The sequence below is a fragment of the Corvus cornix genome, chromosome 3 (genome assembly GCF_000738735.6).
Source record: "Corvus cornix cornix isolate S_Up_H32 chromosome 3, ASM73873v5, whole genome shotgun sequence".
Lineage (NCBI taxonomy): Eukaryota > Metazoa > Chordata > Aves > Passeriformes > Corvidae > Corvus > Corvus cornix.
Genome location: NC_047056.1, coordinates 75046959 through 75060414, shown reverse-complemented (window position 1 = coordinate 75060414; position 13456 = coordinate 75046959). Strand labels below are relative to the sequence as shown.

Sequence of the window (13456 nt, the reverse complement as noted above, 5' to 3'; positions counted from 1 at the left end):
TGTGGAGGAACCTTCCAACCTAAGTTTACAACTAAACCAGGAGATGTTCTCTCTATAATACAAACTAAGTACAGAATTTCTTTCAAATATATAGGGGAGCACAGTTGCACAGGTTTCCACTGTGCTCTAACTGGCAGTGGTATCCCCTGTCATACTCCTGGTAAGGCAGAGCTTCTCTCTGACCTCTCCCTTCTCTTTGATGCAAGCCCACCTCCTCCTCTTTTAAACAGTGTCACATGCTGTATGTTCCCTGGAACAGGAATGGGTTTTGTCTTTGTGTCTTGATGAAGGCTGAATGCACAGTTACTTATAAACAGATCAATTTTTATCTCATTTTTGGCCCATAGAATTAGCTCTATGAAGGAAGTGTGTGGGGGGTGTTTATTGATGCTATTCTGTGTTTCTGTATAACAAATGGGGCTTTTCCCCTTTGTAACCACATGAAGAAGTGCAGTGGAATGTAAGCAGAAGTGGTAGTATGTAATGTAGTTATTATCTGCAAATGAACTCTAGAATGGGTTATTTTGCTGTACCTGATCTTGGTCCTGGCTTTGCTGATATGAAAAAATGTAACCTGTTTAAACTCTTTTGTAGGAGGAGTAACAAATACTGCACAGTATCAAAACAGACTCATGGTCTATGATCCTAAGCAGGTGAGTGTCTGAGTTATATATGTTTATATGTTTTGTTTTGCTTCAAACAGGTCTCTTGGCAAATGCATAAAAGGATTTTGTAAGGTTAAAAGCACTGACCATTTGAATTAGCGGTGTTTTAAATTCACTTTGTACTGATCTGTGAGTTTAACAGAATAATGGAGACCCCTGACAACTTATTATGTTTGTAAGCCTATAGGCATTAGAAATATCTTAAACACAGAAATGTGCTTTAAATCACCTATATTTATCAGTATTTATTTTGCTTGTTCTTTTTTTAATTTTTTTTCTTTTGTAATCCAGCAGCCCTGGGCAATGTATACTCAAAGTCAGTGTCCCAAAACTGCTGCTTGTCATTGGCATTCTGCTTTTAATTGCATATATGGGCCTTTTTGTTTCCTGCATACTTTGGGAACTGTACTACCTGGCCATGACTTACTCTGCTGACTGCAAGGGTGCCTATCATTTCATTACCCAAGCACCTAAAATATCTTTTAGGGATTATTTCATACATTATGTATGTGTTTTGATTAGGTTAGCATGGCTCAGTAACCATTTCAGAGGGTTAGGGCATGGTTATGCCCTCTTGCTTGTATTAGGAATTAAAAGTCCTAAGCTTGCAATCAGAGTTGCATAGCCTGATTTACACCCACATGGAAGAGTATTGACTTTTCTGATTGTAGGATAGGGGCTTTGATTGCTGTATTTGGAAAAAAATTGTGCCAGGAGATACTTCTGTGTGGTTCCCACTGACTTTTTAAAGCATAGCACATATGGGGCCTGAAGCAGAAAGCAGGAGATGACACACCTGCCTCGTTCTTTTTGAGGTGCAGTTTTATCATTGACTGTACAAATGCTGACTGTCCTAAATCCAAGTAGCAATTACAGGCAGCAATCTTACTTTTCTTGTGAGGGGGGCATGTGTTTGGATACCATGTCTCTACTGTACCTTTCACTTTATTTCTTCACTTGCTGACGTGAAAGTTGCCCCCCAGAATAGCAGTGGTCGGGCTGCCTCAGCGTGCTGTGCTGATGGTGAGGAACCCGGCCTGGTGCGTGAAGAGTTACAGAGGAATTGTGCACTTGCATTCTTCAAACGGGGTCTGCTTCGTGTTTGTACACACAAGCTCTTTTTAAAAATTCTGCTGGCATATTGTTTACGGTGGGTACTGGAAACCATCACATCTGCTTGCATCTCGCACGGAATCTCAATAGCTCTATCACGGAGCCCCAGCGCCGGCTCCTGCGCGAGGCCTTTGTGGCGAGTCGATAATGCCTGCCATCTGCCACCGAGCACACAGCTACCTGCCAACAAGCCGGCTGGGCTGACCTCTGCTTCCCCACCACTGATTAGTATTCACACACCGACTTATTAGAAATGACCCTGCCAGGCCCCTCTGTTTCGCTGCCTTTGCAGCGCTTTGAGGCTCACCTGGCAGGCACTGCAGTGGAGGAAGCTAAAGATATAATCAGGGGATGCAGGCAGGCTTTGCAAAGCAGATGGTGTCTATAGTCTGGTGTTAAGAGACTGGACTACTAATGCGAACATTAATGCCTAATATTCAACTATTACACATTGAAATGTATAGCTATATATTGCAGAGGTTAAAAGGCAGAAGGTTTAGAGGCTCTCGAGTTGCTGCACATGTATCACAAAAAATTTCCTCACAGATTCTTAACTTCCTCCACTTAAGTTAATCCTACCCGTTGCCAGGTTGTTTGATTTGGTAGACATAGCAGGAGCAATTGTTTTCTCAGGTATAAAATACTGTGCTTTAATCCTTTGTCTTCCATGTCTTTTTGCCTCTTCCCCTAAACAGGTAAAATTCTTGAATATTGTTAATGAGTAAGAAAAATATGGAAAGGGTTGTAACTTTGTAATTTCCCACAAATAAAGGGTTAACTTTAAACCAAATGCATGAATCATTTGAGAAGATTCTTTAGGAAATTATTTTTCCTGTTGCTTCATTCTCCAAGGATAAGATCAAATAAGCTTCTGAATAAAGAAAGGTAGAAGAATTTCTCTTCTCTCATAACAGAGCTCATTGGTACAGATAATTTTAGCACTGTATACAAAGGAGACATCTAATAGTCTGGTTTAAGGAGAATTTGCTATGGAGTTATAAAGAAAAAAAAAGACCTTTGAAACCTGATGAGCTAGACAAAAAAAAATACAGAGCAAGAAGTACCTTTAAATTAATGAATTTAAATGTGAGAACTGTAAACCACATGTTGAAAGTCCAGTATCCTTAGTCAGTGTTACAACCAACACACATGTTTAGCATATGAACAGAACAAGTATATGCACTTGTGGTTCCTGACCAAGGCTAAGAAGAAACCAGACCTGTGCTGCTGTTTATTGCACTACCAGTATAGGTGTGTCTTTGAGCAGTGCTTGGACAAGTTCCCTCTCTTCCCAGAATAAGTGGTTAAGCCGTAGCCCGATGCCACAGAGGAGAGTGTATCACTCCATGGCCGCTGTCCAGAGGAAGCTTTACGTGTTAGGTGGGAATGACCTCGACTACAACAACGATCGGATCCTGGTCCGTCACATAGACTCCTACAGCATAGATGCCGACCAGTGGACCCGTTGCAGCTTCAACATGCTGACAGGTGAGCATTGTACAAAAGGGGAACTCACTACTGTCGAACTGAAACGTATTTTCCCTTTAGATGCCTTTAGTATGTGGAACTCCATGACTTTGCTACAATTGCTTCTGATTTAGGGACCACTGTTAGCCAAGAAGACACTTTTCTTTACAGTTCTGGCATTCAGTGGTCTACAAAACATTTGTTTTAGCACATTGTACATTAAATTTTGAAGAAGGTGCAGATAAATTTTATTTAATTAAGCAGTCATTAAAAATAATTTGGTATAATATTATCAGTATTGCTTTTTTAATTCTCCAAAAGCTTGCCTGTGGTATTGGTTTTAGTTCCCTGTTTGAGTGTATAAGAGACTGATGTTTCTTTACCATGTAACATCATTTTGTAGTGGTTTCTGCTGGCGTTATAGGGCAAAGCTTTCACTGAAATCTGTTAACTTCTAAACAGTATCTTCTTAATAAATTATCCGAAAGCAGGTGTCCTTGTTGGAACTCTGTCAAGTCAGAAGTGAATTGAGCACTTAGTTAGCTATAGGATCTGTAAAGTTCTTCTTGACTTACGAGTAAGAACTGTTACAGGTGTACCTTGCAAAGCACTGCAACTCACTGTCCCTGCCACCCAGTCCACCAAACTTCACCTCCACCTGATACAATTCCCTGATGTATTATCCCCTTGAATCCCAAGGGGAGACATAGAATCATAGAATGGTTTGGGTTGGAAGGGACCTTAAAGATCATTTCGTTCTAACCGCCTGCCATGGGCAGGGACACCTCCCATTGGACCAGGTTGCTCAAAGCCCCATCTAACCTGGCCTTGAGCACTTCCTGGGACTGGCCATCCACAACTTCTCTGGGCAGTCTTACCACCCTCAAAGTAAAGACTTTCTTCCTAATATCTAGTCTAAACCTACTCACAGCTTGAAGCCATTAACCCTTGTCCTGTCACTGCATGCCTTTTTAAAAAGTCCCTCTCCAGCTTTCTGGTAGGCTCTCTGCTGGTACTGGAAGGCCACAATTAGGTCCCCCTGAAGCCTTCTCTTCTTCAGGCTGAACATACCCCAGTTCTCTCAGCCTTTCATTGCAGGAGAGGTGCTCCATCCCTCCCATCCACTTGGTGGCCTCCTCTGGACTCATTCCAACAGGTCACTGTCCTGCCTGTACTGAGGTCCCCAGAGCTGGACACAGCACTCCAGGTGGGGTCTCACCAGAGTGGAGTAGAGGGGCAGAATCCCCTCCCTGAACCTGCTGGCCACACTTCAGACAGGCATATGACACCTTCTTAGAGTAGCACTAGCAGTAGGGTTGCTTGGTGTCCAAGTCAGGCCATCAGAGTATTTGATGAACACTGGGGAGAGAGGCAGAGATTAAAAGGAATTACACACAGTCAAACAGAACTGGTTTTTCACGTGTCTTTTGCTCACTAGTTAATTATTTTATTATCTGGAGGAACTGACAGCCTTTGAGAAGGATGTAATCTGATTTGCAACTGCAGAACTGTGGCACCACAGGCACTCTCCTCATTCTGGAGCTGACTCTGTGCCATTAAATGCTTTGCTGTGAGGCAGCCTCCTCTCCACTGCCTGCAGGTTGTTTCCACAACCTGCACCTTAAGAAACTATCCAAGCCTTTCTTTCTGTCTGTGCAACTGGCAGTAAATGTGCCTGGTGCACTGTGTAGTGCAGACTTTTTTAAGGCTATTTTTTTCCCTCAAAACTTCCAAACTTGTTTGGAGACTGTTGTGATGGGGACTTGCACAGCAGCTCCAGCGATTTTCACCGTGCTTGCACCTGGAGGAGCTGGGCTGAACAGGTGTGGGCAGCATGTGAGGAGCTCTCAGCCTCTGTGGCTGAGGGGCATGTGGGGACCCTGCCTGTCACCTGTGACACACCTGAGGAGGGAGCAGATGGTCCCCTGCACAGCCACAATATTGCTCACCTGAACTATCCCTGGGCAGCACCAGGTGGGGCTCCTGCAGAGAGCAAGGAAGTGCCCCCACGCCTCACCTTCGCTCAGACATGTTGGGAATTCTGAAAGTCAAGTTACTGCCAGGAGTGTTTGCATCCCATTATAGAACTCCAGCATTTGGTGTTAAAAGGGTTAATTAAACATTGAAAGTGGTTTCTATTTCCATTTTTGCTTTAGGTCAAAATGAGTCTGGAGTTGCTGTCCACAATGGTAGAATATATTTAGTTGGTGGCTATTCGATTTGGACAAATGAGCCTTTGGCATGTATCCAGGTGAGCGATTTAGGTTTCTTTTAAAGTCTTTTCCAATAAATTTGCAAGGATAAGTTTTGCACAGTTGTTATTAAAAAAGGAAAATACATGTGAAGTGGAGAGATTAAGGATATTTCTTATGCAGTCACTGAACTTGCATAAACAGAGAGGAAATACTGTAGATATTAAAAGTATTTCCAGATGAGCCAATAGATGCAATTCCTCTAAGATATTCCAGTAAACCAGGGCTGAGTTATCTTTCCTTTGGCAAGGTTTGGATAAAATAATGTGTATATATTCACAGGTTACACAATCAAGTTCAAAAGGAATAGGGCAGCAGAAATGGGTGACGGGGCTAAGAATTTTTCAGCCCATATTGTGATTTTTCTTTTCTTTCCAAGTTGTGTTTCTGAAGGGCAGCCAGAGTAAACAAGTTGTTCATTGACCAAGTGCAGTCAGCCTGTGACTTGCCCTACTGCTTACTGCTTTAAAGCTTCAGTGGAAGTTTTTTGATCCCTGCTCTAGGCAATAGGTTGTCCAACAAACTCTTCTGCTCTCCCATCTTTTATAAAAGCAGCTCACCTGCAGATCCATGGATTTCAGGTACTTCGGTACAGAAATTTGGAATTCTTGTATTTCTGCATGTCTCTGAGTGAAGCAGCTCTGCATCACAGCCATTGCTTTGTGACCAGCTGGGCAGTTACAGACAGAAACTCTTGTTTATGTCTCAGTTTCTGCACTTTTGCTGATAAACAAAATTTTCATTTGCTTCCAACTTTTTGGATTTTAGAATTTCACCTCCAAACTGTCCCATAAGACTAGAAGTTAGGCTTAGCATAAGAAGGGAGTATATTAGGTTGCCACACTGCTGGTCTTACAATGAACACTTAGTAGCATGAATTTGTAAAAAGTAGATAATGCAAGATAAACAGTTAAAAATATGCTCTGGTCATTAGTATAATTCTGTTTTAGCAAGTTGTTGGATACCATACCTAAAAATTTATTGGAAAAAGTCGTTCAGGCTGGCTTGGATATAGCTGACATATAATGCTTAGATGGAGTAATAGCACAGTATAGAGGTAGCAGCTGTGCTCCGCCAGTGGGCTCCTTTATAATCAACAGGTACTTTGCAGTATTGCACCTGGGTTTAAATACAGCTTAGTGACAAGCAAAAATGATCTTGGGATCTTGCTTTCTTAAATGGACATTTGTCCACATCCCCAGACTGATCGTGAACTGGCAGTCTGCCTGACACAGTCCCCACATAAAAGGGAAAAGAAATATAATGAGTGATTTGGCAGAGCTCTGTGTGCTGTCCCTCCTCAGCTGTTGGCAGTGTGCCTGGCTTTAACCAGCAAAACTAGCCCTTTTATCTTCCAGTTGAGGAAAACTGAGATTGATCGCTCCTTTGGAAGAAAAAATTCCACTTTTCTTCAAATACCTTTACTTACTTTAAGTCAGTCATTTCTTTGGCATTCCCATCTTCCATAGAGCTTCTGTGCCCCCTATACACCACTGAGCTGACAGATGATTTGTGCTCTCTGCTAACAGGAGCCCTTCTGTGCAGGGTAACCCACTTGCACGGCTGCACCTTCTCCTGCCAGGAAGCAGGATCCAATGTCACCGTTTGCTCCCGAGTGCCTGTGCACTCAGGTTTTGGGTTGGGTGATGAGAACAGCAAATGGATCACCAGATCCATAAATAATCTAAAAGTTATCTGAAACTACCATTCCACTGGGATGAGTAGTAAATACATGTGGTGGGTGCCAGCAAATTTGTTTCAGCTTTTTTCTGTGATCCCAGAAATATTTTGTATGCTTTGACATGCAGGTGCTGGATGTTAGCAAGGAGGGGAAGGAAGAGGTATTCTATGGGCCTACGCTCCCCTTTGCTTCCAATGGAATAGCAGCCTGCTTTCTCCCAGCTCCTTACTTCACGTGCCCCAACCTTCAGACTCTCCAAGTGCCTCACCACAGGATCGGCACAATGTGACGCATTCCTTGCGCTTCACAGAACCAGAAGTGGAGGGGGAAAACATCAAACCCTGTGCATAGAAGGGTTCCTCTGGGTCAGTGAGAAGAATCAATCCACTGCTGCTTTACCATCACACATTTGTCTTAAAGTCAGATGACAGCAAGCAGGAAGGAAGCTACAAAACCTTTGTGCGGTTTCTCCTCAGCCTCAGATGCAGAAGCAGATAACTGAGAGCGTTGGGCATTTCTGCTGGTGACTACTTGCTACGTGTCTACTTCATTTCCTTACCAACTTCATCAGGCATTGTGGATGCTCTCAGCTCTCCCTGGGCTGTTGCTCTTTGGAGTCTGCACTTTCAGTTGTTCACCAGTGGCGCTTTCAAAGATGATAAAACATATCTGTTTATGTTGACAAAGATGATATAATACTGTGCTAATTATGCAACTTACTTGATACCTTTGGCAAAAAGAATAACAAATGTGTTGACTTCCAATTCCAAACTCCATTGTTTACAGTTTCTCATTTAATAATACTTCATTTGAAATTTAAATACTTCAAAACAGATTAAAACAAAAAAAACCAAGCAAGCCCAATAGGATATGAGGAACAGATAAAAACTGTCTCAGCTGAAAGGCAAAGAAAATGAAGCCTCATGGTTAAACTCAAGTCTGAACTGAATGTGTTTGTCTAAGAATCTAAAGATTGTTTGGGATGTCATTTACCAAGGTCTACTACCAAATAAATGTTACCTTCTGTCATATGATCAATTCTTCCTGACAGCTGCAGTCTTTTAATGGTGGAGATCAGCCTCTTTACTGTATAATTAAAATGTGCCATTTACTTAATATTTTTAATATCCAGTTTGCAAGGGGTCACCACATTTACAATTATCAATGAACAGTCTCATTTTGTCCAACATATGGTCCCACAAATCACTGGTCTCCAGAGGCTAAACAGGTGTAGAACAATGTCAATATTTATTTATTTATTCTTTCAGTTTATATAGTGTGTCTCCATTCCATTCTCCAGGCATATGCCAGCTCACAGCAAATAGTCTAACCTAGTGTATTTTGGCTTTGCTTGGCTACTGCAGCCCCTGTCTCTTATCTCTGTGTTTTATTTACATATTGAGCAAAAATGTCAATGTTTGTAAATATTAACCAAGCATGTAATTAAATCTTTATTTCTGATTTATGGATACTCTGCACTTCTCTGCCTTACCTACTGATCAGCTCCCTGCCACTGTGCTGCCTGAGCAGACCTATCAAATTCCTGCTGATGCTCCTGCTAATGCCACATGTGGAATATGCTGCAGCAGTAGCCTGTGCCTTCTGGACAGGAACAGGTTTGACTTTGTCCAGTGAGCAGTGCTTTCAAATCAAAAACATCTTTTCGCTTTTAAGGGTCTGGTTACAGGGAAGTAATTTTATTACCATTTCTGTCTCCCGCTGGGCAGTGGGACATCACCTTTCCTTTTCCATACTTATCAGGTTAGACTGTTTTATGGTTGGTTTGGTTTTTTTTTTTTTTCTGAGCTTTCTCACTCTCGTTGCCTCAAGCAGAGCTGCAGCTGCACAGTCTTTGCCTGGCACACTGACTCAAGTTACTAACACCATCTCCTTCTGTGCACCAAGCAAGCCTGCATCCAGGCAGGACTTTTCTCTATGCTGCAAGGGAGCTGGATAGGCTGTACATGAAGACATATTTTAGTTTCTTGTTTTAATTTGTTTGATCTCCTGGAAATCTGCATGCAAAGAACAGCTCTCTGAACAGGCCATTTACAGAAATTGTATTGCTGTGTGGGCTGCAGGGTCCAAGCCCCACAAGTATTCAAACTTTGACTTAGGTGGGGCTTTCAGGGACACAGACAGAGTACATGTCTCATTTTCAAGAGGACTGTGGCTAAAATAATCAAAACCTGTGTGCAGGGGCTTTGAGTCTCATCCCCGAGGTACCACACCAGGTGAGTGATCAGTTTTTGTTTCGGGGGCAGAACTGACACTTTCTGTTTAAGCCCAGTGCACTTCTGGACAATAGTGCAAAACATGTTTTCTGTCTCAGCTTAGTTTGGAGGCTTGTATTCCTAAGTCTCATAGCTTACCACAGCTGTAGCTATGGAATAATTTCTAAACTGCTGCCTCTGGAGAGCAAGGGGAGGGATTAGGATGGATCAGGATGACTGCTGAGCAGTGGCAGAAAGTGGCAGCAGTGGCCTGGGTTTGAGAAGAAGAGGGGGGCAGCTTCCTTATGCAAAGCAGCATGTGCCTCTTGGTTCGAGGTCTGAAAGGCAAGAAAGTTATTTATCATGTTTGTTCTGCCCCTTAGACACTTTTACTGCTCTGGTTGTTATCACCAATTGTCTGCACTGTGAATGGCAGTTTTAAACAGCTGTGCAATTGCATTATATTGGTTAGGGGTACCTCTGCCACAGAGCCTCAGGACAACACATATGCTCCTATTAGTGTCAGGATTCTGCTCTGGCTCTTAATCATCAGGCTCTGCTGATTACAGAGGTCTTTCACAGCAACCTCTGAGTCATTTAAGATTTTGCATTTCCTATCTGCGTCTTTCTGCTTTTGTTGCAGGACCTACAGGACAGATGGAGGGTGCTTTGCTGCACCTGAAGTCAGAAAATGCCTCATAGCCCTTGCCAGATGAGCAAAACCCAGTTAATTATTGCCAGGTAAGAAAAGGGAACAGTGTGGATGCAAGAGCAGATAGAGAGCACCCTGCTGTGGCTGTGGGGTCTCAGCTGGAAGGAGTGAGGATGGGAGAGCAAGGCTGGCTTCACCTGCCACCTGCAGCTGTGCAGAACTCCTGCAAAGGCTGCCTGGTGAGCTGAAGTTTCTGAATCACCATGTCCTCGCTCTGCCATCCTTGCATTGAGCGTCTCTGGCTTCTGAAATTGCCATGGTTTCAGAATCCTATGTGTGACCTCCAGATCCACCTGTGATGTTCTAAATTTTGTACCATTTTGGGCAAACATACAACTCTGAAACCAACCTTCGTCCCTACCCATCCTACTGGATTTGGTATGTACCTCTGACATGAGTTTAGTTCAGTTTTTCCACACAGCCTTAAAGCTGTCCAGAACAATATTATTTCTACGCTTTTTGGTTCTGTCAGAGTCTGATCATCACAGTGTGAGAGCAGATGCCAACACAAGTCATTTACCCAGCTGGGAGTGTTCAAGGTCATGGGACAAGCTGCAACCAGTGAGAACTCACTGCTGCTTCAGGGAAAGTGGTGTTCTTACCAGTGAATAATGCAGCAGCAGTCACTGACTGTCCTGTTTGGAAGACAGTGCAATTCTGTGCCCTGAACTCCTTAGATTTACGCATTAAAGCTATTTATATCTGCAACTAAGACTTTTGGGCCACAAGGTCTAAAGAGCTGAAGAGCTATTCTCTGATCTTTTTTAGGCCACTCCCATAAAGAGTAATATTCCATCCTTTATATAGCTTTAATCAAAGTATATAGTTTAAAGTCTATATATTTTACCTTTGAGTCCTAAAATGTATTATCAGCTCTTCTTAGCTATAAATAACCACAAGGGAATCAGCTGCTTTGTGCTTTTAATCAAAAAAATACCCGATTTTCACAAGCAGCAGCACCAGCAGCTTCTTCTGCCACTTTGGTGTCTCTTGAGTATTTCACACCCAAGTGCTGACTAAAGAAACTCACGTGTTATGAGCCAGTGTGCAGCAGTTCTGCTTCTGTACAGTAATGTTGTTGTAATCCTTCAATTTCTAGTTGTGGCTTACAATTTTCTTCTTAGTTTAGCAACTTTTGGGCCAAGTTCCTGACAGAAGAGCTGAAACTTCTATAACTCTTTTTCATCTAAGCTTTGCCTTCCCCAGTTACCCTCCCCCAAACCTGTACAGACATTTAGTACATCAGTTGCAGAATCGTGGAGAAATAGATAATTGAATATTCACACATGCAGAAACAACCCAGGCAGAATGTGGAACAATGTGGAAACAAGCGCGAAAAGAGGCGGCATCTGTTTATTGAAAATTAGAATGTAGAATAAATTAAGAGGGCAAGGTTAAAACACTTCATCTGCAGGCAGAGTTTGTAGGGAGGAAGACTGCAGGAAGTTTAGCACACAGACTGTATATAAAGGACTTATGCTGTTCTGTTTTTGCAAAATGAGTTGGTTTTTCTTCCCTCCAAGGACACGTTATAAAGGGATAAAGTGTCCACATAAAGAATGGTTTTCCAATAGAGATGATTATATATAGCTGCTTCACAGTAATGCCAGAATTAAAATGCTTAAAACATTAATGTTGCAATGCTTCAAGTACTGAAGAACAGAGTAAGTATTTTTAGCAATACCCTCAATTCATGTAAGCAAATGCTGTGCTAATTTTTCCACCAGTGCCTATGCAGGTCATGCTGGGCCTTTCTAAAGCAAATAATAAATTTAGCAAATTTACATTTTTTATGCCTGTTTTGGTGTCATTCTGCAAGGAGAAGGGTAGAGCCAAGATAGTGTTTGATGCATTGACAAATCCAGTGAATTTGGTTGTAATGTGGAATTACTCTGCTGGCATTCCACAGGCCTGTAAAGATACCACATCTATGAACAGAGGATCTGAGCTTTTACTTTTTTGTTGTTGTTCTGTACATACCTTTGCACTTTGTACATTAAGCTTCCTAAAGGTTTACCACTTTAAAACTGCTCAAGTAGACAAAAGCCATATCCTAGTCATTCATCATAAAACAAGCTTAATTATGCTAGGACATATTGACACTGCATCAGATTTTTAATCTTCAACATAATTTTATAACCATTGCTAACAGATGGGCTGATTACACTGAATTTAAGTAATAGTTAAAAATTCTAAAACATGAGCAAACTGGAAATACCCATTGCATACATAATTATGAAAAAAGCTACTGGAAGAAGGAAAACCAGAGTGCCATAAAACCTCTTTTTTGTTTCCTGAGGGAAATATATTGCATTTAAGTGCAGAGTTATCAAAGTTCCTTAGATGACCAAGCAGTTTATGCTATTGGCAGCTCCTCTTCAATTACAGCAGATAACACAGGACTTTATTCTTTCCATAGGTCTGCTGCTCTATTCCAGCATAAAAGGTGTGAATTTTTCTATTTCAGAAGCTCTTTTTTATTGAAACATGCACCCCCCCACCTTTTTTTTTTTTCATTGAAAATGAAAGCAAGGAGTAATTTAAATTACCATGTTTCTGCTCTTCAATAACAATAACAGATGTAAAATTCTTTTGAAACAGAGGGACAGCTTAGTGGGACTAATGGAAGTCACATATGAATTCTGAACAGAAGGTATTTTTTTTCATGTTATCTTAAGGTTACTAAAGGAAAGATAAGCCAGACTTCCCTCTGCCTGCCATTGTTCATCATGTGCTGGACATCTGTTTCTTATCACAGGGATGATAATGGGTCAGAGGTGATTGGTATCCTGAATTCTGGAATAGAATACTGTCTATTCAGATCTCAATTCTATACATTGTGTGAAAAAAAGGGTGCTTAGTATATATACACACATAGTCCTCTTATATCCTGGAACAGTCCTCTGGCCAAGGAGATCAGTGTGGAAAATGCTGGCAAGGCTTATGATGACTCTGTTTCAAACAGGTATCCCATTACCAGTATTAGCATTCCAAACGAAAGGACACTGGTCACAGACTGGGCAGCATGCTTGGGACAAGAAAAAGCTTACTGAAATATTTTGTTAAAACCCCACTGACAAACAGTGATTCTGTAGTTATAAGTAAGATGTCTGCTAGTTTTGGCTGGGGTAGAGTTCATTTTCTTCACAGGGGCAGGTATGGAGCTGTGTTTTGCATTTGTGCTGAACACAGGGTTGGTAATGTAGAGATGTTTTTGTTATTGCTGAGCAGGGCTTCAACTGAGCCAAGGGCTTCTCTGCTTCTCATACTGCCACACTGGGGCAGGGGCTGGGGGTGCTTGGGAGGAGACACAGCCAGGACAGGTGACCCCAACTGACCAAAGGGACATTCCA

The 13456-nt window shown here is 42.0% G+C and overlaps 1 protein-coding gene across 12 annotated transcripts in view; it reads left to right on the top strand.

The window, feature by feature from the left end:
* Window positions 1–13456, top strand: part of KLHL32 (kelch like family member 32) — a 142670-nt gene that overhangs the window by 113795 nt on the left and 15419 nt on the right. For 10 of the 12 annotated variants that reach the window (XM_039569029.1, XM_039569032.1, XM_039569027.1 and 7 more), the window contains 4 exons: window positions 595–653; window positions 3074–3266; window positions 5402–5496; window positions 7306–10132. In XM_039569029.1, the coding sequence (XP_039424963.1) occupies window positions 595–653; window positions 3074–3266; window positions 5402–5496; window positions 7306–7467 (509 nt within the window). In that variant the 3' untranslated portion in view covers window positions 7468–10132. Of the gene's footprint in view, window positions 1–594; window positions 654–3073; window positions 3267–5401; window positions 5497–7305; window positions 10133–13456 lie in introns of those variants that run through there. The other 2 variants (XM_039569030.1, XM_039569036.1) reach the window with 2 other exon arrangements.